Source organism: Nerophis ophidion, linkage group LG08, assembly GCF_033978795.1.
Source record: "Nerophis ophidion isolate RoL-2023_Sa linkage group LG08, RoL_Noph_v1.0, whole genome shotgun sequence".
Lineage (NCBI taxonomy): Eukaryota > Metazoa > Chordata > Actinopteri > Syngnathiformes > Syngnathidae > Nerophis > Nerophis ophidion.
In genome coordinates this window covers 34260032-34285830 of record NC_084618.1, presented here as the reverse complement: position 1 = coordinate 34285830, position 25799 = coordinate 34260032, and the positions used below count along the sequence as shown (strand labels likewise).

The 25799-nt window shown below is 42.1% G+C and overlaps 1 protein-coding gene across 2 annotated transcripts in view; it reads left to right on the top strand.

Annotated features, from left to right (window-relative positions):
- The window catches only part of smad10a (SMAD family member 10a), an 88108-nt gene that overhangs the window by 11531 nt on the left and 50778 nt on the right, over positions 1-25799 (top strand). For both annotated transcript variants that reach the window (XM_061908356.1, XM_061908357.1), the window contains exon 2: positions 5559-5634. In XM_061908356.1, coding sequence (XP_061764340.1) covers positions 5559-5634 — 76 coding nt within the window. The remainder of the gene's footprint in view (positions 1-5558; positions 5635-25799) is intronic.

Here is a 25799-nt window from a genome sequence, read left to right as displayed (position 1 = left end):
TGCCACCTCATCACACGGCCAACACAGATAGACAGACAACATTCACACTCACATTCACACACTAGGGCCTATTTAGTGTTGCCAAACAAACTATCCCCAGGTGCATGTCTTTGGAGGTGGGAGGAACCCGGAGTACCCAGAGGGAACCCACGCAGTCACGGGGAGAACATGCAAACTCCACACAGAAACATCCGGAGCCTGGGATTGAACCCAGGACTACTCAGGACCTTTGTATTGTGAAGCACATGCACTAACCCCTGTTCCACCGTGCTCCCGATATTTCAACTACTTCCCCCAAAATACATTTTGAGGTTTTAAAGCATGTTCTGTTTGATTACTCGATTAATCGAACAAACTAATGGATAAATTACTGGATTATAAAAAAAACTGGTAGCTGCAGCCATAGTGTAGATATTGACATAGTACCAGAAAACAAGCTTCAAAAGGAGTTTGAAACCACATATGAAATAAATTCAAGAAATTCTCAATCTTTACTCTGTACTTTTCTATAGCGCTAACATATTTGAGTTATTGTATTGACAGTACGAGGAAACAATTTCAAAAACACTTTTAATTCTATAACGATACTACAGAAAAGATCCGTTAGAATAATAATTATATATATATATATATAAACACATCCATTTTCTACCGCTTATTCCCTTTTGGGGTCGCGGGGGGCGTTGGCACCTGTCTCAGCTACAAACGGGCGGAAGGCGGGGTACACCCTGGACAAGTCGCCACCTCATCGCAGGGCCTATATATATATATTTATTTATTTTAAATATATTAACTTTTATGTTTTTGTTTTTGTTTTTTGTTGTTTTTTTCATGCCCTCCTTCAGAGGGGGTGGCCTCGACTGGGCGGTTGCTGGTTGTTCCATCTCCATCGTTGGGGTCTTTGCGGGTGGGGTGGGTGGTTCCCGCGGCCCTGCGCTGGGTGGTCCTGTGGCGGCAGACTTGGGTGGGATGGCCAGGCGTGGACCGCGCCGGGCTGGGGGGTGGGGTCGTGGGGGCCCTGGTGCTGGTGGGGCGGTCTTCCCGTCCGGTTGCGGGGAGTCTCTGGGTCTCCCCAGGCGAGGCGTCCCGCCTTTCTGCCCGTGTGGGGGGTTGTCTCTCTCTGGTTTGGGGTCAGGCCGTCCGCTGCTTCTCTCGTGCCCTGTCCTCTGCCGGGCGTGTCTGTCTGCGGCCTGCTCCTGGCTCTTCCGGACGGCGCGGTGGGGCGGGTATCTGGGGCTCCCGTCGCTGGCTGGCCTGGCTGCGTGGGGCCGGTGGTCCCTGGTTCCCTGGGCGCCACACCTGCTGTTTGGGTTGGGCTCACTGGGCGGCTAGGGCCGTACTATGGCTCCCACGCACACTGGGAGCAAAATATATTGTACATACTGTACAAACACACATACTCTCACACACACACCATTATTCATACATACAAACATTCGTACATAGGTACCTATGCTCCCACATACATACACAAATACAGTACATACCTACATACTCCAAGTTCGTCCATCAACACGCACATTCACGGTACAAACATACACATACTGTACATACTGTATACTGTACATTCACTGTACAAACATACATATACACATACTGTACATGTACATTTACTGTACAAATATTCATATACACATTCTGAACATATACAAGTACATATACATCAGGGGTCGTCAACCTTTACCACTCAAAGAGCCATTTCGACCCAATTCACAAAATGAGGAAGACAATGGGAGCCACAATTATTCTCACCAATATCTGTTTGTGGTTACCCAGATGACAAGAATAAGGGCATGCTATGAAGCCATTGCCTTAAACACCTTCTACCACATGTACAAACTGCTTGCCAGTCCAGCAACATGTTGTGAGAGGCTTCCGCAGATGCACGCACACGACTGAAAGGCATACTGGGTGACACAGAGTACACTGACAGTTGTGATATAAACAACTTTAACACTCCTACCAATATGCGCCACATTGTGAACCCACACAAAAGAAGAATGACAAACACATTTCGGGAGAAAATCCTCACAGTGACACAACATAAACGCAACCCAACAAATACCCACAATCCTTTGCATCCATGACATACCTGACTATGTTATACACCCCGCGATCACCAAACGCCGCCCAACTCAACCACGCAGGGAGGTTGAGGTGTACATTGTACTTACAATGTAACTGCTTCTTTAAGCTGCTTCCTTGTACCGTTGCGACTTTGCTTTTAAGTCTTGAATGACAGTTTGCATTGTGTTTGTCTCCAGACACTATTGAACCATCAACCTTAGAGTTTCATATTTAAAAGAAAAATGTGTTTGTAATGAAAGATGCCCATCCACTGGGAACTGTAGCGGTTGTAAGAGAGTGGGTCACCATAGCAGATGACTCAACAGCTTTTAAAAACTGTGGTTTTTACTTTTCAAACAAGTCTGTCATGCAATTCAATAACAATTTGGGGATATAAATAGCTTTTGCTTAAAGGACAAAGTGCACTTTTTTTGAAATCTTGCCTATCATTCACAGTCCTTAAGTGAGACAAGAACACACATCTTTCTTTTTTGTGCAGTCTAACTTGTCAGAAAATAGCTAGCATGAGAATAAACAATGAAGCTAATTGGATACATTTATTCCACCGAATTTTTTTTTAAAAAGCACTCCATTTGCAAACTGTGACCTATTATAACGGCAGTATAGTAGCTACTGTAGCTTTTGACCAACTGAACTAGTAGTCTGCGTTGGTAAAAGTTTATGCTAGATTAGAAATCATGTATAGCACTTTTATAGCAGAAGGTTGTGGCCATAAGTCACAAAGTCCAGATTGGACTACTGTCATGCCTTCCCGTGGACTAAATTAGTCACTCCTTCACAAGTCGCAGTTAGTTCAAAATGCAGTTGCTTGCCTTCTCATTAATGCTCCAAAACGTGCCCACATTACCATGGCTATCTTTGCAGTCCATTGGCTCCCAGTAGGGCTTCACGGTGGCAGAGGGGTTAGTGCGTCTGCCTCACAATACGAAGTTCCTGCAGTCCTGGGTTCAAATCCAGGCTCGGGATCTTTCTGTGTGGAGTTTGCATGTTCTCCCCGTGAATGTGTGGGTTCCCTCTGGGTACTCCGGCTTCCTACCACTTCCAAAGACATGTACCTGGGGATAGTTTGATTGACAACACTAAATTGGCCCTAGTGTTTGAATGTGAGTGTGAATGTTGTCTGTCTATCTGTGTTGGCCCTGCGATGTGGTGGCGACTTGTCCAGGGTGTACCCCGCCTTCCACCCGGTTGTAGCTGAGATAGGCGCCAGCGCCCGCCGCGACCCCAAAAAGGAATAAGTGGTAGGAAATGGATGGATGGATGGCTCCCAGTATTTTTTTAAATACATTTCAAAATCTTTATTTTCATATTTAAGGCCATCAGGGGTCTGGGCCCAGCATACTTGGATGACGTTTTAACTGTTTGTCACCCACCCAGGAATCTGCGCTCAGTGTTGCACACATCTTTGCAAATACTAAGCACTAGAATTAAAAAAAATTGGTGATTATTCTTTTACCGCATCTGCACCCAAGTTATAGAACACACTCCCTCCTGAGTTGTGAGCCATTGCGAAGCTGGATGTTTTTAAATCTGAACTGAAAACATACTTGTTTAAACTGGCTTTTAACGAACAATTGCCGTAAATGTTTTTAGCTATGAAAGTTTTTAAACTGTTTTAATATATTTTTACTTGCTTTTAACTTACTTGACATGTAAAGCACTTTGTGCATCATTGTGATGTTGTGAGGCGCTATACAAATAAACCTTGCTTGATTGATTGATTTATTTATTGAGGTTGGTCAACTTTGAAACTTCTTGTTGAGCAGTGAGCAATACTGCTTCATAATGTTAAGGGCCTGAATTACTAAAGGTTTGCATGGACTAAAACATGCAAACTTGATTGCACACGCAAAGCTGATCTACAAAACGTGTGCAAAGTGGATTGCCTCTCTTAGTGGAGCCGAATAAGGCCTGCAATCCATTTTGCATCTCTGTCTTTATTAATATGCAGTATATATGCTGATGATTAAAACGATAATTAAAATACTGGGAGGAGAAAATGCAAATATAAATATTCAGCACGCGTAAAGTCATTTATCAACACTCACCAGCATTTTGCGAGCACTGTTTAGTGTTTTATTTATCACATTTCAAAAGCAATCACAAACTGACGGGACTGTGAGGGATGAGTGTTCGCGCTACAAAGGTGGTGGACAGAGAATCTTCCTTCCCACGTGTATGTTTCAAAATATTTGGTGAGTCAGAAATCAAAAAATATTAGACGTATTGTCTATACAGCAACACTCTTATAATTTTTATAGCTGCTGGATGACTTAAGGGACTAATTAAAACAAATGGATGCGTTTTGGTGTCATTTAATATTTTTTTTGTGACATTAATTTTTCCACATAGAATACATATTAATAACATATATCATATATAATAAAAAAATCTTAAAGTATGCATTTTTGTGTCTTGATCAGAGTATTGCAGCCTCCCTCCATTGCACCTTCAACAAACAAAGTGGTCTCAATATAGATGTGCTGCACGGCTGCTTCTAAAATGCCTAGAAAAAGTAATAGATATCACCTGCTTGTTTGAAAACATAGCATAACACCACAAGTAAATGGGTTATACTTGTATAGCGCTTTTCTACATTCAAGGTACTCAAAGCGCTTTGATTTCCACATTCACCCATTCACACACACACACACACACACACACACACACACACACACACACTGAGGGTTAGAGCCGCATTGCAAGGCCCTAACCACGACCCATCAGGAGCAAGGGTGAAGTGTCTTGCTGAAGGACACCACGGACATGACGAGTTGGTAGAAGGTGGGGATCGAACGAGGAACCCTCAGGTTGCTGACATAGCCCGTCTACCAACCACGCCACGACCCCCCCCAATAGGTGCATGACAACATGGATGTATAATAAATGAGTGTGTCTCTGTGGTGATGCTCCGTATAGTACATGCAAAATCCTCATTTAAATAAGGCGGTCTGCACCACTTTTGAATTGCACACGCAGTCTTGGTAACTCACACACAAGACACCCACTAATAGTACATGCACACTATTTCATAGATTGCACTTGCTGTTTAGCACAAGGTATTTGGATCTTAGTAAATCAGGTCCTTAGTGCTTCACTCGAGCGGGATCTGCTTATCACTCAGGTTCTAAAACTTGTAGCTCATGGACTTTTTGCAAACATTTAATGGAAGCTGCTATAAACATATAAATCCAAAAGGAGGAAATAATGAATGAAAAATGCGACAACTGGCGAGGCTGCACTGGGAGACAGCTGAGTGATGAGGCGCATGTAATCAGGAGACACAGGGTTGTTTGCAAAGACAGCTGTTGGTCAGGTGAAGGAACATTCTGGGATGGGAGAAGAATCACATGATTCAAATGAAATAGAAAATAATGAATGTCACAATTCAAACATATCTCTTCTTTTAAAATAACATACAAATTGGATTTAAATTTTCTAATGGTTGGTCTTCACCCACTCTTTGACAGGGACTGATTCAGAACTGGGCCATCATGATCCCAGTGAACCTTCTGGTCACTCTTTGGCTGATCAGCTTAATACCAGGTAAGACACACTACACTATCCAAGACTATGTGCAGTGTAACCTCTAATGTCAAATATAGTGGTACCAAAGTGGAAATCAGAATGTTTACCATAAGAAAAAAATCGAACTAGAAATCAATTTCACCCATTTGAATATGAATGTAAAGTATAGATGATCATTTAACATTTATTTGACCTTAATTGAAGATTGTTTTTGCGAAGAATGCGATGAGTGGATGGGAGAGGTAGTGTTTCTCATTTTTATCAAAGTGCATTGGGTCGGTACGGCTCGGTTGGTAGAGTGGCCATGCCAGCAACTTGAGGGTTCCAGGTTTGATCCCCGCTTCCATCCTAGTCACTGCCGTTGTGTCCTTTGGCAAGACACTTTACCCACCTGCTCTCAGTGCCACCCATACTGGTTTAAATGTAACTTAGATATTGGGTTTTACTATGTAAAAGCGTTTTGAGTCACTAGAGAAAAGCGCTATATAATTCACCTCACAAAGTCGCGAGTGCTACTAGGTAGCTTATTTTGCATCCGTACTCAATAAGAAAAGTATTTTAGGTGAGGCTTTTTGTCTAGCTTGATTGAACTGCAGATTGAACCAGTGATGACAACATAGAGGGGTGACAATGCTTGGGGAGAATGACTTCCTAGTATGGCGTTGAGAGTGGGTTAACACAGGCATGTTTTGTAATAAAGACACTTTACCAACACAGCTGGACTCAGACAACAACACCTAGGATTCTTTATCTAGGCTTTTGATTTCCGTGGAATGATACGCAAGTTTACAGACTACTTCGTTACGTGGAATGTTTGACTATGATAACGGAGATGGTATTACTGGGGAAAACATTTGGGGGAAAATATTAGTTGAAAACTGAATACATGCTCCTGATTACAAATGTACATGGTAATTTCAAAAACTCCAAATTCGGTCATCAAAAACTACAACTTATATGCACGTTACAATCAAACACCTGGGGCCTCATATAAGCGTTGGTACGCACAAAAACCTGGCGTACGCACTTTTCCCAGGAAGATTGAACTCAACGTAGAAATGTGCCGTGCCTCACGCACATTTCTACATGCTGTGGATATTTTGGCAACACACAGAGGTGAGGCTGGGTAACTGTTTAAATAAATAAATGTCAAACAATTACTCCTCAGAATGATTGATGTGCACATCAGAGACCAGTATACCGTACAACCCTAATTCAAACACGGAGTGACTGTTCAAACTGTGTGTGATGTCACAGTGCCCAAAAATATCAAATATACTTGCTAAATAAAGCACATGCCTTGTTTTTAATGAATTCGTAGGCCTACTAAGCTAGTAAGCTAATGTTGGTCATTATGGTGGTACTTGGTTAGCCAAGAATTTTCTGAGGTGGTACTTGGTGAAGAAAGTTTGAAAACCACTTTTCTAAGCAATAGCATGGTTAGAAACAGACTAAAAGCTGGAATTGTGTGCAATTTGTGGCTTCTTGGGGAGTATTTATGTAATTGTCCTAATGTTAATCGTCCAAATTTCAATCCCTGTGATGCACATTGAGCATACTGTAAGTGCCCCCTAAATCAGTGGTTCTCAACCTTTTTTCAGTGATGTACCCCCTGTGAACTTTTTTTTTATTCAAGTACCACCTAATCAGAGCAAAGCATTTTTGGTTGAAAAAAAGAGATAAAGAAGTAAAATGCAGCACTATGTAATCAGTTTCTGATTTCTTAAATTGTATAACAGTGCAAAATATTGCTCATTTGTAGTGGTTTTTCTTGAACTATTTGGGAAAAAAAGGTATAAAAATAACTAAAAACTTGTTGAAAAGTAAACAAGTGATTCAACTATAAATAAAGATTTCTACACATAGAAGTAATCATCAACTTAAAGTGCCCTCTTTGTGGATTCATGAACTTAATTCAAAACATTTCTTCACAAAAAAAAAATCTTTAACATAAATATTTATGAAACATATCCACAAAAAAGCTATCTCTCAACACTGAATATTGCATTGTTGCATTTCTTTTCACAGTTTATGAACTTACTTTCATATTTTGTTGAAGTATTATTCAATAAATATATTTACAAAGGATGTTTTAATTGTTGCTATTTTTAGAATATCTTTAAGAAATCTCACTTACCCCTTGGCATACCTTCAAGTACCCCCAGGGGTACGCGTACCCCCATTTGAGAACCACTGCCCTAAATTATGTATCTCGTCTTTTCAGTATCATTACGAGTCAGTGGTTAAAGTTAGTGACTTGCTGTTTTTCTGGTTAAACTACATCTTAAAACTTTCAAACAAGTCCATGATTGTCTATGTTAACAAAGTATAACCATGTTAAAAGCCTGAGCGTAAAGTGTGAAATACCAAACCACACCTTTTTCCTCAAGCATTTACTGCTGCACTAACTTGCAACAATAGTGGAATACAGTACCTTTTACAATGTCTTTCAAATTCTTCTTTTTAACCATTTTGCTCATTATTGTTGTGTTTTCTGACTGTGCACAGTACGACATCTCAGGCACATGACTAATTTAAATATGATTTGTGTATTTAAATGGAGGCGTAGTAGGGCTGGGCGGTTTGGCCTTTCTTTAATATCTCTATTTTTTAGGCCATGTCACGATACACGATATATATCTCGATATTTTGCCTTAGCCTTGAATGAGTACTTGATGCATATAATCACACCAGTATGATGATTCTATGTGTCTGCATTAAAACATTCTTATTCATACAGCATTAATATATACTCATTTTAAACTTTCATGTAGAGAGGGAAATCACAACTAACTCAATTGACCAAAACTGTATTTAGTAAAGAGTTATTAAGCAGTGGCACAAACATTCATGTCATTTCAAAACAGAAAGTGCAAAATTGTCAGAGACATTTTAAAACAGGCTATGAGTACACTTTTGTGCATGATGCCACTTAAATTACATATCAAAATAACACTAAATTAAAGTGCACTTTTGGTACAGAACGCCGCTACAATAGTTTAAAAGAAATAAAGTGCACTTTTGTGCATGATTTCACACAAGATATTTCAATAGCTGTCAAACAAAAATGAGCTGCATAATAGGAAATCAAATCGCTATGTGGTAGGTTACAGCGGACGTTGTCTCCTTAAGTTATTGACTATTTTTTTCACACGGTTTTGATGTGAAAATGGATGCCTCGGCATTTTATTGGTGTGGCACCGAATGGATATGTTGAAATGCGGAGTATTTATCTAGCAGGTGACTGTCAAATGATGCTACATATTAGCAGTAATGCTACTTTTGTAGCAACGCTTTTGCCCCACACTTGACAAATTACGGTTGTTTGCCCTGTGGTGAGTTGGCGACTTGTCGAGGGTGTACCCCGCCCTCCGCCCGATTGTAGCTGAGATAGGCACCAGCGCCCCCCGCAACCCCAAAGGTAGTAAGGGGTAGAAAATGGATGGATGGATGTTCGACATATTCCCACTTGAAGCCAAACCACCACCAGATGAAGGACCCCCTGCTGGTTTTCTTGGGAATTAATTCTTCCTTCATTTATTACCCGATTCGCACCTTCTTTCTCTCGTATTACCACTCGCACCACAGCTAACGTTACTCATGCTGCTACCTCTCTGCTCCGCGAGGACGTATACGTATGAGACGTATGTAAGAAGGTGCTCTTGCTGTCTGAGAAGGAGAGACAACAAAGAGTGGGAAGAGCATGTAGTGTAATGCCAACAGCTAAAAGCCACTGCGTGAGAATGTGTACTCGAATATCACAATATGGTTATTTTCTATATCGCACACAGACAAACCCGTGATATATCGAGTATATCAATATATCACCCAGCTCTAGGGCGTAGACATAGAGTGGCCCAACCACTCCAACAAACCTGTATGCGCACAATTCCACATTGATAGGGATGTACAAATACCTGTAAATGTTCTTAGATTAATGTGCCCAACTTCCCATACTATCTGTGTTTGTTTGTTTGTGCATACCACGTTTTTCTGGATTTGAGCAAACACCATTTTTTAGTAGGAAGTCTCAATACATGAGGCCCCAGTTGTGTAATAAGAAGGCCTCAACAATACACAGACTGGCACATTCAACTTAAAGGGGAACTGTACTTTTTTGAAATTTTGCCTATCGTTCACAATCATTATGAAAGACATGACGACAGATGGATATTTTTGCCCCTTTTCCTTGCTCCTCAAAACTTTATTCTAAATCATAAATGATCCATTTTACCTTGATAGTAGAAGGACAAACACGTAATCCGACAAGTTGGTACACTTTAACAGCCAATTTAGACCCGGTAATGGCGAAAATAACACTACCCTTGGTTCCACTCTTCTTTTTTGCGAGGATTATGAGTCATTCTTTATATGGAAATACAGGGTACATGAACATCCCAGCAGTCAGCGTCCTAATGACAAACTATTTATAGCGGCGCCATGATCACAAGTTTGTGTACAATTTCGACATGATCGACTGGTGAGGTGTTTCCTCCTTTCCTTGCTCCCTGCAAGTTAATTATTGATAGCAAATCATACCTCTCACCTGAATATAAGAAGGCTGAGAATGTTTTCCGACAAGCTGGTACACTTCAACAGCCAAATTAGACCCGGCAATGGCAGGAACGACACGAAAAGAGCCTTGGTTCCACCCCTCTTTTATTCGTGAAGATTGAGTACTCTTTATCTAAATGGTCATATATATGAATATCCCAGCATTTGGCATCCTAATGACAGTAGACTTTACACAGTAAGTGTTGTTTTATTATGTTTGTTGGCTCTCATGAAGTCTGTAGTGAGTAATATACAGTGATGCTGTTAAAAAAAAGAAGCAAACTAGGTGATGCGATTTTGAAATAATGTGCCGCATATGCTTTAAAAGAGAACATTATCACTAGACCTACGTAAGCGTCAATATGTACCTTGATGTTGCAGAAAAAGGACCATATATTTTTTTAACCGATTTCCGAACTCTAAATGGGTGAATTTTGGCGAATTAAACGCCTTTCTATTATTCGCTCTTGGGGCGATGACGTCACAACGGGACGCCACCTAGGTAGTCAATCCGCCATTTTCTCAAACACATTACAAACATTGAGTCAAATCAGCTCTGTTGTTTTCCGTTTTTTCGACTGTTTTCCATACCTTGGTGACATCATGCCTCGTCGGTGTGTTGTCGGAGGGTGTAACAACACGATCAGGGACGGATTCAAGTTGACTTACGTGGAGTGTGCATTGATTAGCATGGCATGCTAATCGATGCTGACATGCTATTTAGGCTAGCTGTATATACATATTGCATCGTTATGCCTCATTTGTGCTATATTTGCATCCAGCCTTTCCCTCCACCCACATTTAATGCCAAACAAACATTTACCAATCGACAGATTTAAGTTGCTCCAGTGTCAAAAGATCCGAAAGTCCCTCGTTTGCACATTTTACCGGCGACGTTACGACAGACATGGCACAGAGATGTATGGATACCCTGCGACACTCAAAGTAGATGCATTTCCAACGATAAAGTCAACGAAATCACAAAGGTGAGTTTTGTTGATGTCATTGACTTATGTGCTAATCAGACAGATTTGGTCGCGGCATGACTGCCACCTAATCGATGCTAACATGCTATTTAGGCTAGCTGTATGTACATTTGTAGCCATATTTGCATCCAGCCTTTCACTCCACCCACATTTAATGCCAAACAAACACTTACCAATTGACGGATTTAAGTTGCTCCTGCACATTTTACCGGCGATGCTAAGACAGACATGGCACAGAGATGTATGGATACACTGCGACACTCAATCGTTGGTTAGAAGGCGATCGCCGAGTAGCTTCAATAGCTATTTGCTCAATAGCTTCAGTTTCTTCTTCAATTTAATGTTTGCTATCTGCCTCCCTACTCCAACCATCCGTTTCAATACATGCGTAATCTGTTGAATCGCTTAAGCCGCTGAAATCCGAGTCTGAATCCGAGCAAATGTCGCTATATCTTGCTGTGCTATCCGCCATGTTGGCATCACTAAATTACGTCACAGGAAAATGGACGATGGATTTACAGTTGGCGAAAATCAGGCACTTTAAAGGCTTTTTTCGGGATATTCCATGATGGGTAAAATTTTGAAAAATACTTCGAAAAATAAAATAAGCCAGTGGGAACTGATATTTATTGGTTTTAACCCTTCTGAAATTGTGATAATGTTCCCCTTTAAATGGTCAAAATGCGTTAATATTAAATTTTATTATAGATTATAAGTGCCTGTTACTACACTATATCTATTGTCATATCATGTAAATAAAACTTTAATGGAGGTGCTTGGGTGTTTTTTAAGGGCTTTATAGGCTGAATAGTGTCAGGCTTGGACTTGGATTGTTTGTGCTCCTTCGACGCAGAGGGAATATGGGACGAGCCAGGCGTGAATTCAGGTACATAGTTTTAATTTTATTAATACTCAAAATACAAAAAAAAGGCAAACCAAGGACACGCTCTGTGGCGGATAAAAATCTATACTATAACTTAGAACAAAAACAGCACAATGGCAATACTATCTACAAACAAACAAAAGATACTATCAAAGACATAAATACAAACAAAAACTTACTTGGCGTGGATGGATTAAAAAGCATGGCATGAAGTATGTAAGGCAATGAAAGTTAGAACGGCATGGCTAATGAAAGTTGATGTTCCCAGACTGATGGACAGAAAGAAATTGACTTATATAGTGGCTGTGATAATTAGGAACAGGTGCGGGACTGAGGGCATGGGCGTGACTAGGAGACCAGGTGGAAACTAATGGGTTACTATGGAAAAACCAAACCAGGAAGTGTAAAACGGGAAACAAGAGTCCAAAAACAAAACAAACATGATCAAACTTAAAACTGAATTAAAGGTATGACAGTACCCCCCCCCATTAAGGACATATTCCAGATGTCCAAAAAGAAAAAGCTATGATCAAGAGTCATGGGAGGGCGGGAGGGGGACATGGCGGTAGGTCGCCAGACCACGTGTCCCCGTATCCACCGGGGCATAGTCAGGTGGCGGCGACGCGTAGAGGAACGAGGTGGGCGACCCGGGAACGGCCATATCCGTGGCCGACCTCCTTGGCGTGGCGGACGACCACGTAGTGGCCACCACTGTGGCCGACGAGGAGGTCGACATCCTTGGCGTGGTGGACGCCCACGTAGCAGCCACATCCGTGGCCAACAAGGAGGCGGGCTTGGCGGTCGGCGTGGACTTGGGCTTGGCGGTCGGCGTGGACTTGGGCTTGGCGGTCGGCGTGGAGCTGAGACTGGCGGCGCTTGGCTTTGACGTGGAGCTGACACTGGCGGCGCTTGGCTTCGACGTGGAGCTGACACTGGCGGCGCTTGGCTTCGACGTGGAGCTGACACTGGCGTTCTTGGCTTCGACGTGGAGCTGACACTGGCGGCGCTTGGCTTCGACGTGGAGCTGACACTGGCGGCGCTTGGCTTCGACGTGGAGCTGCCACTGGCGGCGCTTGGCTTCGACGTGGAGCTGCCACTGGCGGCGCTTGGCTTCGACGTGGAGCTGCCACTGGCGGCGCTTGGCTTCGACGTGGAGCTGCCACTGGCGGCGCTTGGCTTCGACGTGGAGCTGCCACTGGCGGCGCTTGGCTTCGACGTGGAGCTGCCACTGGCGGCGCTTGGCTTCGACGTGGAGCTGCCACTGGCGGCGCTTGGCTTCGACGTGGAGCTGCCACTGGCGGCGCTGGGCTTCGACGTGGAGCTGCCACTGGCGGCGCTTGGCTTCGACGTGGAGCTGCCACTGGCGGCGCTTGGCTTCGACGTGGAGCTGCCACTGGCGGCGCTTGGCTTCGATGTGGAGCTGCCACTGGCGGCGCTTGGCTTCGACGTGGAGCTGCCACTGGCGGCGCTTGGCTTCGACGTGGAGCTGCCACTGGCGGCGCTTGGCTTCGACGTGGAGCTGCCACTGTGGGCGCTTGGCTTCGACGTGGAGCTGCCACTGTGGGCGCTTGGCGGCGTGGATGTCGACTTGGAGCTGGACGTGGACTTGGAGCTGGACGTGGACTTGGAGCTGTACGTGGACTTGGAGCTGGACGTGGACTTGGAGCTGGACGTGGACTTGGAGCTGGACGTGGACTTGGAGCTGGAGCTGGACGTGGACTTGGTCTTGGAGCTGGACGTGGACTTGGTCTTGGAGCTGGACGTGGACTTGGTCTTGGAGCTGGACGTGGACTTGGTCTTGGAGCTGGACGTGGACTTGGTCTTGGAGCTGGACGTGGACTTGGTCTTGGAGCTGGACGTGGACTTGGGCTTGGAGCTGGACGTGGACTTGGGCTTGGAGCTGGACTTGGGCTTGGAGCTGGACGTGGACTTGGGCTTGGAGCTGGACGTGGACGTGGACTTGGGCTTGGAGCTGGACGTGGACTTGGGCTTGGAGCTGGACGTGGACTTGGGCTTGGAGCTGGACGTGGACTTGGGCTTGGAGCTGGACGTGGACTTGGTCTTGGAGCTGGACGTGGACTTGGTCTTGGAGCTGGACGTGGACTTGGTCTTGGAGCTGGACGTGGACTTGGTCTTGGAGCTGGACGTGGACTTGGTCTTGGAGCTGGAAGCTGCGGCTTAGCAGGCTGAAAGACTGGTGGAGGTGGCCGTGTTGGCCGGTTGAAGAACTGGAGGTGGGGGACGTGCTGGTCGCTGTGGCTTGGAACCGCACCGGGCAGAACCAACCCACAAGCTCCCAGCCCCAGCCCCCCCCCTCAAGGAGTGGCTGCCAGACACTTTCATCATGACCTGGAAAAGTCTTTTGGGGTGGGCGGAGGGAGGTGAGGAGGAGGGCAGAGTCTTCCCCTTTGAATTGTCCATATTGTCTTTTTATTGTCTTTGTTTGATTATCTGAAAAAAATTCTTGTGGCTTGGGGGGGGCTTGAGTCCTGGGGGGCGTGGCATGAAATTTGGATGGCTGTGACAGATGTGATCTATTGTGTAATATCATTCTTTTGTAGTAATTAATCATGGTTATGGGGTTTGAGTCATCTGATGGAGGTAGGTGATTAATTGTGAAAGTCCTGAAAAAAAAATCTTCCTGATCTGTGATGTGTGTTGACGGTGGCGTGAAGATGTCCTGGAGAGTCCGCGCAGTACGCGGTCCACTTCCGCCCTGAGTGGGAGGAGCTTGCTGGCGCGACGCTTCCTTTCTGCACCTGGAAGCCTTCCCCGACATCCTCCGTCGAGGGCGACGCTTCCGGGAAGACGGCAACATGTCGTCGTCTTCGGGCCAAATGAAGTCAATGGGGACCTCTTCACTATTTGGCCCCAACGTCAACCTTCTTTGCGCAAGGGAAGAGTAGCGCAGCGTTTCCTCCTTCATCGCGCTCAGCACCGCCAAAGACGCCTCGTCCAAATCTCCTGCAAAGGAGCGCTTTAGCTGGGAACATTCTGTCAGGCTTGGACTTGGATTGTTTGTGCTCCTTCGACGCAGAGGGAATATGGGACGAGCCAGGCGTGAATTCAGGTACATAGTTTTAATTTTATTAATACTCAAAATACCAAAAAAAGGCAAACCAAGGACGCGCTTTGTGACGGATAAAAATCTATACTATAACTTAGAACAAAAACAGCACAATGGCAATACTATCTACAAACAAACAAAAGATACTATCAAAGACATAAATACAAAGAGAAACTTACTTGGCGTGGATGAATCAAAAAGCATGGCATGAAGTATGTAAGGCAATGAAAGTTAGAACGGCATGGGTAATGAAAGTTGATGTTCCCAGACTGATGGACAGAAAGAAATTGACTTATATAGTGGCTGTGATAATTAGGAAGAGGTGCGGGACTGAGGGCATGGGCGTGACTAGGAGACCAGGTGGAAACTAATGGGTTACTATGGAAAAACAAAACCAGGAAGTGTAAAACGGGAAACAAGAGTCCAAAAACAAAACAAACATGATCAAACTTAAAACTAAATTACAGGTATGACAAATAGAGGGGCTTCCTTAAGCTCCATTGTGAGCAGGCTTTTGATCACATTTATTTAATATGTAGAATGCATAAAAAATACATCCATCGTCATGTCTTTCATAATGATTGTGAACGATATTCCCCAAAGAGTGCAGTTGACCTTTAATGGCAAACCCTATAGTCTATTGCAGGGGTCGGGAACCTTTTTGGCCGAGAGAGCCATGAAAGCCAAATATTTAAAAATGTATTTCCGTGAGAGCCATACAATATTTTTTAACACTGAATACAACTAAATGCGTGCATTTTTAAGTAAGACTAACATTTTAGAGTATAATAAGTATCTTATTCTTTTTAATAACACTGCTATTCTGAAGCTAACCAATTATAAATAATATACTTCTTACCATTAATACGACTTCTTGAACAGGTGCGGTACAAAACGGATGAATGGATTAAAATGCATGAAAATGTTTTATATTTTGAAAGTTATTTTTAACACTGTGATTACCAGCGGAATTATTCATTACTTATCGTGTTAAGCAATGTCAGCTAAGATTTATCTGAGAGCCAGATTCAGTCATCAAAAGAGCCATATCTGGCTCGAGAGCTATATGTTCCCTACCCCTGGTCTATAACAACACACCCAGGAAAAACTGAAATTAATGCATTCTTTCAATTTAGACTCAGAAGTGTAAGAAAACAAGAAAAAACAACTGGACAATACAGTAATTATGACAAGGGCAGTGTTAAATATTAAATAACTAATAATTTATCATCAAACAAATGGACATTGATCACCACGTGAACACACACAAAAGTAGCGCAAATTGGTTCCTTTTGAGTACTGGTGTAGAGTCCCTGGTACTGGGAATTGGAACAGTTCAAGTGTGAAAGGCACCCATCCTTAAAAAACTAAAATAAATGAATTTATCTGATAGCTTGCTGGTGATATTGGCCGCCAGCAGTGAGACCAAGGCCAGTGTAACGATTGATGAGTAGGTTACATGAGACCCCAGAATGTCCATTGTCTATTTTCACTATTTTCTATTTGAAAAATTGTGATCTGTGTTCAGTGATTTAAGTTCCACTGGTCTGTGTTAAAATGCTAATGTTTGGCTATGCTATGATTTATGGCCATACTGTATTTCTGCAACACGAGCATGTTGCTAAAGAAGGGTGTGTGACCTTGTGGACCCCTTAGTCTGCTCACTGAAATATTCAATAAGATAAAGAAGAAGCCTAAACATTTATTTCAATGAACAATCCCTGTGACATCTGATTTTTTTTTAAAGAATGTCTGTTGGTTCTGGGAGAGAATTTCACCTTCTACACATTTTTCTTGAGATGGCAATGGTTTTCTACTGCAAACTTGTATGAAGGTGTTCTAAAAGTACAGTTGTCTGCTTGTATGTTTGGGGTACCTCCTATCTGCACATGGTTTGTTTGGGTTTGTCCATGTCTGGTACAATAATAGATAGTACACTCAACTTAACCTAAAATGACATTAAGCACCTACTTGACCTCAATTTGTCATGTAGAGTACAGTTTTTGAAGTTTAACTCAATGACTTTGTTTGAATAATAGTTTTGTGAAGATCTGTCACATCGTGTCTTATGTCTCTTTCCTTTGTGTTTAATTCCTGTGTAGCACTTTTATTTTTCGTTCCTTTTCCTGCATGTCTTTTTGAGGGCTTTTTTCCGTCACCTGCTGCTGATTGGCAGCCTGGCCACAGCTGGTAATGGTTGTCAATCAGCTGCCTTCTATAAATGCATGCCTTGTCCTTTCATCAGGGCTTGAGGATTATTTCTGTCACTGACTGTTAGCTGCATGCTGTGTGCATGACTGCTCATCCTGTGTTGAATATAATTAAATAATTGTCTTACCTGCACATCTTTCTCCTGTCTCCTGCATTTTGGGGTCACAACTACCACAGCCATGCGAGTATGTGACAAGTTTAGTGCAACGTCCTAAATTGTCACTAATTTTACAGGAGCAATTGTAATAATCATGATTAAACATTAACAGTAAACGTGTTGCTCAAATCTATACATAAATTTTCGGGGGCGAAAAGGTAAAACGCACAAGACTCACATCCAGTAATTATACCAGGGGGACTGTCAATGAGCATTGAACAGGCTGATAATCACAAAAATTAATGCCAGAATAAACACAACTTCTTTGCCAGAGGAAATGAAAACAAAAATATGTTTTAAATGCGTAGGGTCTGATCTACTTAAGGTTTGCATGGATTAAAACCCGTGCAAACTTGATTGCGCCCACAAAGGTAGGTTACTGAGCTCATGCGGTGAGCAAAATAAAGATTGCAGTCCTTTTAATGTCTGTTTTGAAGAATTGGCAGATTATATGATGATCATTAGGATGCCCACACCACTGGGAGGAGGAATTAGAGTGTTTTATAAAAACTACAACTGCGTGCGTGCTGATTTGCGTCTTTATTTAGCACGTCCGAAATGTGCTTGCAGACTGGCAGTTGCGCGGAAATGGTTGTGAGAAAGGTGCCGATAGCACTGCAGTTCCGTCCTACTTATTCTTAGTATCATATATGGACTGTCAAAAATACAAATATTAGACATATTGCCTATTCAGCTATATCATTTTACAAACCCCGTTTCCAAATGAGTTGGGAAATTGTGTTAGATGTAAATATAAACGGAATACATCCATCCATCTATTGTCTACCGCTTATTCCCTTAGGGGTCGCGGGGGGCGCTTCCTAATAAATGCTCAGACCTTCACAAAAAAGATGGGGGTGGGGTGCCTATCTCAGCTACAATCAGGCGGAAGGCGGTGTACACCCTGGACAAGTCGCCACCTCATTGCAGCACAGCGGTAATATTAGATTTAACTTACAGTTGGGATGTCACAATCAATGACAGACAAAATTCACACTCACATTCACACACTAGGGCCAATTTAGTGTTGCCAATCAACCTATCCCCAGGTGCATGTCTTCGGAAATAATCATTAACTTTAGAATTTGATGCCAGCAACACTTGACAAACAAGTTGGGAAAGGTGGCAGCAAATACTGATAAAGTTGAGGAATGCTAATCAAACACTTATTTGGAACATCCCACAGGTGTGCAGGCTAATTGGGAACAGGTGGATGCCATGATTGGGTATAAAAACAGCTTCCTAATAAATGATCAGTCCTTCACAAAAAGGATGGGGCGAGGTACACCCCTTCATCCACAACTGCGTGAGCAAATAGTCAGTTTAACAACAACGTTTCTCAAAGTGCAATTGCAAGAATTTTAGGGATTTCAACATCTACGGTCCATAATATCATCAAAAGGTTCAGAGAATCTGGAGAAATCACTCCACGTTGAAGCATGGCCGGAAACCAACATTGAATGACCGTGACATTCGATCCCTCAGACGGCACTGTATCAAAAACCGACATCAATATCTAAAGGATATCAATCACCACATCTGCTCAGGAACACTTCAGAAAACCAATGTCACTAAATACAGTTTGTCGCTACATCTGTAAGTGCAACTCAAAGCTCTACTATGCAAAGCGGAAGCCATTTATCAACAACATCCAGAAACACCGCCGGCTTCTCTGGGCCCAAGATCATCTAAAATCTTGGGCCCAAAAGCAGAAAAGTGATCTGTGATCTGACGAGTCCACATTTCAAATAGTTTTTGGAAATATTCGACATTGTGTCATCCGGACCAAAGGGGAAGCGAACCATCCAGACTGTTGTCGAAGCAAAGTTTAAAAGCCAGCATCTGTGATGGTAAGGGGGTGCATTAGTGCCCAAGGCATAGGTAACTTACACATCTGTGAAGGCACCATTAATGTTGAAAGGTACATAGATGTTTTGGAACAGCATATGCTGCCATCTAAGCGCCGTCTTTTTCATGGACGACCCTGCTTATTTCAGAAAGACAATGCCAAGCCACATTAGCACGTGTTAACAGTGTGGCTTCGTAAAAAGAGAGTGCAGGTACATTTCTGGCCCGCCTGCAGTCCAGACCTGTCTCCCATCGAAAATGTGTGGCGCAATATGAAGAGTAAATTATGACAGCGGAGACCCCGGACTGTTGAACGACTGAAGCTCTACATAAAACAAGAATGGGAAAGAATTCCACTTTCAAAGCTTCAACAATGAGTTTCCTCAGTTTCCAAACGTTTATTGAGTGTTGTTAAAAGAAAAGGTGATGTAACACAGTGGTGAACATGCCCTTTCCCAACTACTTTGGCATGTGTTGCAACCATGAAATTCTAAGTTAATTATTATTTGCAAAAAAAACATCTTGAACATTAAATATCTTGTCTTTGTAGTGCATTCAATTGGATATGGGTTGAAAAGGATTTGCAAATCATTGTATTCAGTTTATATTTACATCTAACAAAATTTCCCAACTCATTTGGATACAGGGTTTGTATAAATTTATAGCTGCTGAATGACCTAAAGGCATACTTGCCAACACTCCCGGATTTTCCGGCTGACTCCCGAAATTCAGCGCCCCTCCCGAAAACCTTCCCGGAAAAATTTTTCTCCCGAAAATCTCCCGAAATTCAGGCAAAGCTGGAGGCCACGCCCCCTCCAGCTCCATGCGGACCTGAGTGAGGACAGCCTGTTTTCACGTCCACTTTCCCACAATATAAACAGCGTGTCTGCCCGATGACGTTATAACTAGAATGATCGAGGGCGAGGTCTTGGTTTCTTATGTGGGTTTATTGTTTGGCAGTTTCATTAACGTCCTCCCAGCGCAGTAGCAGCACACAACAACAGCAGTCATGTTTTCGCCTACCGTAAAGCAGTTCGTCTGCCATAAACAGCAATGTTGTGACACTCTTAAACAGGACAATACTGCCATCTTCAACCCTTTACTAATACCCTCCTCTATTCATATCCCATCTCCCCGGATTGTAAATAACCTAATGTAAATAATCAAATGTATTTCTAATGTATATACTTGTTCCTATGCTATCTGAACCCACTTTGTTCTCTGCTCGCTGTACATATCCTACTAAGTAAGACCTACACTGTTTCAATGTCCATTTCTCTTTGATGACTGAAGTACTGATATTAACCAAAGCTCCTCATCCCACCCCCCGGATTGTAAATACCAGTAATGTAAATAATTCAATGTATATACTATAATGACTAATTTGTGTGATGACTGTATTATCCTGAGAGTATATATTTGTACCATGAATTGATTAACGTGAACCCCGACTTAAACAAGTTGAAAAAATTATTTGGGTATTACCATTTAGTGGTCAATTGTACGGAATATGTACTGTACTGTGCAATCTACTAATTCATCCATCCATTTTCTACCGCTTATTTCCTTTGGGGTTGCGGGGGCGCTGGTGCCTATCACAGCTACAATCGGGCGGGAGGCAGGGTACACCTTGGACAAGTCGCCACCTCATCACAGGGCAATCAACTAATAAAAGTTTCAATAAATCAATCAATCATGCATATGTGACAATAATATCTACGGCTTTTAGAGAGTGCAGTGCACAACTGCGCACACAACAGCTGTAAATATACTCCTCCCCTCTTAACCACGCCCCCCGCCCCACCCCCGACCAATTTAATGTTGGTGAAATAAGAATTAGGCAGGATGACACAAATTAGCCTTTTATCGGCATCCAGAACAGCTTATGGTTTACAGACAAATGCAATCCACACATTAAAATCTTCCAAAACTCTATTTACAACTCTTCTTCACTCCCTGGCTGGCTCCAACACACCATGCAAACGTTACTATCCAATAATAATGTGGTCATTGAAATATTTTTTTGCTCATTTTCAATTGACTTATAGCGCACTATAGATAGGTCGGGAGAGGCATCTTTTTTTGTGTGTATGGCCACACAATAAAAAGTTATTTTTTAGGTTAAAGATAAAAAAAACATGAATTGTAACACAATATTTGATTGGTTGGCTGGATCGAAGATTAATTTGAACATGTATACAGTTTCAATATGATACATCACATATTTTATTTTTGTTTTCTTTACAACATGTCCAAAAGGAGTAGGAAGAAAGAACAAATATTCATTCTTAATAAAACAGTTCTCTTCATAAATAGTAAAGTTGGTTATGATTCACGTTAAGGTAACGTGTGGAGTTCCCCAGGGTTCGGTCCTTGGCCCTGCACTCTTCAGCATCTACATGCTGCCGCTAGGTGACATCATACGCAAATACGGTATTAGCTTTCACTGTTATGCTGATGACACCCAACTCTACATGCCCCTAAAGCTGACCAACACGCCGGATTGTAGTCAGCTAGAGGCGTGTCTTAATGAAATTAAACAATGGATGTCCGCTAACTTTTTGCAACTCAACGCCAAAAAAACGGAAATGCTGATTATCGGTCCTGCTAGACACCGAACTCTATTTAATAATACAACTCTAACATTTGACAACCAAACAATTAAACAAGGCGACACGGTAAAGAATCTGGGTATTATCTTCGACCCAACTCTCTCCTTTGAGGCACACATTAAAAGCGTTACTAAAACGGCCTTCTTTCATCTCCGTAACATCGCTAAAATTCGCTCCATTCTGTCCACTAAAGACGCTGAGATCATTATCCATGCGTTTGTTACGTCTCGCCTCGACTACTGTAACGTATTATTTTCGGGTCTCCCCATGTCTAGCATTAAAAGATTACAGTTGGTACAAAATGCGGCTGCTAGACTTTTGACAAGAACAAGAAAGTTTGATCACATTACGCCTGTACTGGCTCACCTGCACTGGCTTCCTGTGCACTTAAGATGTGACTTTAAGGTTTTACTACTTACGTATAAAATACTACACGGTCTAGCTCCATCTTATCTTGCCGATTGTATTGTACCCTATGTCCCGGCAAGAAATCTGCGTTCAAAGGACTCCGGCTTATTAGTGATTCCCAAAGCCCAAAAAAAGTCTGCGGGCTATAGAGCATTTTCCGTTCGGGCTCCAGTACTCTGGAATGCCCTCCCGGTAACAGTTCGCGATGCCACCTCAGTAGAAGCATTTAAGTCTCACCTTAAAACTCATTTGTATACTCTAGCCTTTAAATAGACTCCCTTTTTAGACCAGTTGATCTGCCGTTTCTTTTCTTTTTCTTCTATGTCCCTCTGTGTATCGGCTGGGGACATCTCTGCGCTGCTGGTCCGCTACCCTTGGGATGGTTTCCTGCTGGCTCCGCTGTGAACGGGACTCTCGCTGCTGTGTTTGGACTGGACTCTCGCGACTGTGTTGTATCCATTGTGGATTGAACTTTCACAGTATCATGTTAGACCTGCTCGACATCCATTGCTTTCCTCCTCTCTAAGGTTCTCATAGTCATCATTGTCACCGACGTCCCACTGGGTCATTATTGTCACCAATGTCCCACTGGGTGTGAGTTTTCCTTGCCCTTATGTGGGCCTACCGAGGATGTCGTGGTGGTTTGTGCAGCCCTTTGAGACACTAGTGATTTAGGGCTATATAAGTAAACATTGATTGATTGATTGATTGACTTAATGAGATTAATTGTATCATATTTTCAATAAGTTCATGACATTTTTTCTAAATTAATTTCCCTTGTACTTTACAAACACTTTTAGCTTGAACATCCTCTTAAAGTGGATTTTGACTTCTTCTCATTTTCTTTTATTATTGACTTCTTTCCTTACTCCATTCCATAATTTAATTCCACATACAGATATGCGGAAGGTCTTAAGTGTAGTACACGCATACAAATATGGTAGTTGTAGCGAACACTCTTGTTGTAATTTAAGACACATAATCAGTGTTGCATCCTGGGTTTATTGGGTGTTTCGGGTCTCACAACAGACACCTTCGCCCAAGGTGACCCAACCGGGCGGAATAGCAGGACGAGGACGTATTCAGACAAGTTGGACGAGTTGACAGACAATTTAGACTCAGATATGGCGAGAAGGACACGGAAAATACACTTGGTTCCACCCCCCATTTCTTCCCTAGGATTATTTATTAATCTAAACCAGAATATATGAACATCCTAGCAGTCGGCATCCCAATGACGGCAGAACTTGTACAGTAAGTGATGTTTTATTATGTTTGTTGGCTCTCGTGAAGTCTGCAGTAAGTAGTGATAAGGGAAATTGTTAAAAAAAGCAAACGTAGTGACGCGTTTTCGAAATTAATGCGACACATATGCTTAAAATGAGCAAATTACGTAAATATTAAATGTTATTATAAATGTGCCTGTTACTAGATTACATATACCGTATACTTACATTATTTATATAAAACTTTAATGGAGGTATTTGGATGTTTTTAAGGGCTTTAAAGGTAGAATTCAGCGTATCATGTAGGCTTCATTTTAAGCGGACTTTAGATCGCATTTATTTACTATTTAGAATGCATTAAAAATATATATCCGTTGTCATTTCTTTCATTATGATTGTGAATGATAAGCAAAATTCCCGATATGCAGTTCCCCATTTAAACTAACAACCAAATTGCTACTATGATAACCCGTTATTAATGTAAAATCCACTTGCTGCACTTCTTTGAAATTTTGCCTATCATTCACAATCCTTTTGTAAGAAAGGAACACATATTTTTTTATTTTTTTTTGCATTGTAACTAGTAAATAAATCCGGTTAAAATTATGCTTACAATGGAGCCTAAGGGAGCCACGCAATTCTGCTTATAAAACCCTTAAAAAACCCTCATTGAGGTTTTATATACATTATGTAAGTATATATGTAATGTAAGAACAAGCACATTTATAGTAATGTTTAATATTTATGTATTTTGATCATTTTAAGCATAGGCGGCACATTACTTTCAAAAACGCATCACAACATTCATTTTGTTTTTTAACTATATCACTGATTACTCACTGCAGACCTAATGCGAGCCAACAAACATAATAAAACATCACTTCATGTAAAAGGTCTGCTGTCATTAAGATGCTGACTGACAGAATATTGGTATATTGCCGTTTAGATGACGAATGACTCATAATCCCAGCAAAGAAAATGGGGGTGGAACCAAGTGTTTTTTCGTATTGGCTGTCAAAGTGTACCAACTTGTCGGAGTACGTCCTCAGTCTTCTACTATCCAGGTGAAAGGGATGATTGAGAATAAACCTTCATGATCACTGAGGCGAGGAAGCAGTTCAGCAGTCGATGATATATACTGTAAAACAAAGGCACACAAGCTAGTGATCACGGTGATGCTATAAATGGTTTGTCTGCGTTAGTTCTTATAATAACAATATCACTAATACGCAAGTCACAAAATCTAAATGGAGTACGGTTAGTGGTTTTTGAACGTTTATTTATTGGATTTTATGGGCAGAATAGAGGACCGTCCATTGGCTCCATTGTAGCGGACTATTGTTTATGTTTCTTTACAAAATACATCCGTCGTCATGCCTTTTATAATGAAAGTGCAGTTCCCCTTCAACATCGGGGAAGAAGGAGCTGACTAAAAAGGAGCACAGACAGTGGGAGAACGGGGGGCATCAGGAGGGGCCATGTGTGTGTCTTTCAACCTGTGTTCAGTTCTCAGAGACAAGGCCATGTCAGGCTGACAATCCCTCTGCCAATCAGTCAAACAAGAACGAAGCACTTCCTACTGACTTGTGATTGGTCAGATCGTGCCGTGCTTAAGACCATGATTGAGTATTTATAAGGGTGCGTGGTCTAGGTGTAGTCTGTGCTTGCCAAGTCACACATATGTCTGTGTCCAATTCCAAGTAGATTGCCATGTAACTAAGAAATATGCTTGGATTTGTGCACTCGAACACTGTAATACATCTGAATTTTTACTTGCATACATCATTTTTTTATATTGAACGTACAACTATTTTCAGTAGAAAAGTCATAGAACTGTTGTCACATGAAGTCCCTGATCCTTTAAATCATTACCATTACCACCAAGAGCTATTTAGCTTTGATCGTTTAATTGTGGGAGGACTCTGAGGTGGTACTTTTCTGCGCACAATTCACTGCAGATGTGATTTATAATAAAAATGGTGCATGGAAATGTGTGCAGCATGTTTTTAAAGATCTGAGTATATTTTTGCAAACGTAGATCATAAAGGTTTGTGCAAAAGCAATGTTACTTCTGGAATCCACGCTCAGTTTTATCAATGAGGCCCCAGGTGCGTATGAAGTGTGCTAAGAAGCGACATTATGATGCATTGTGGTGGTAATATTATTTACACATTAAAAAATGACTGTAAAACAGTGATAATAGTAAAAATAATGACCAAAATAATAAGACA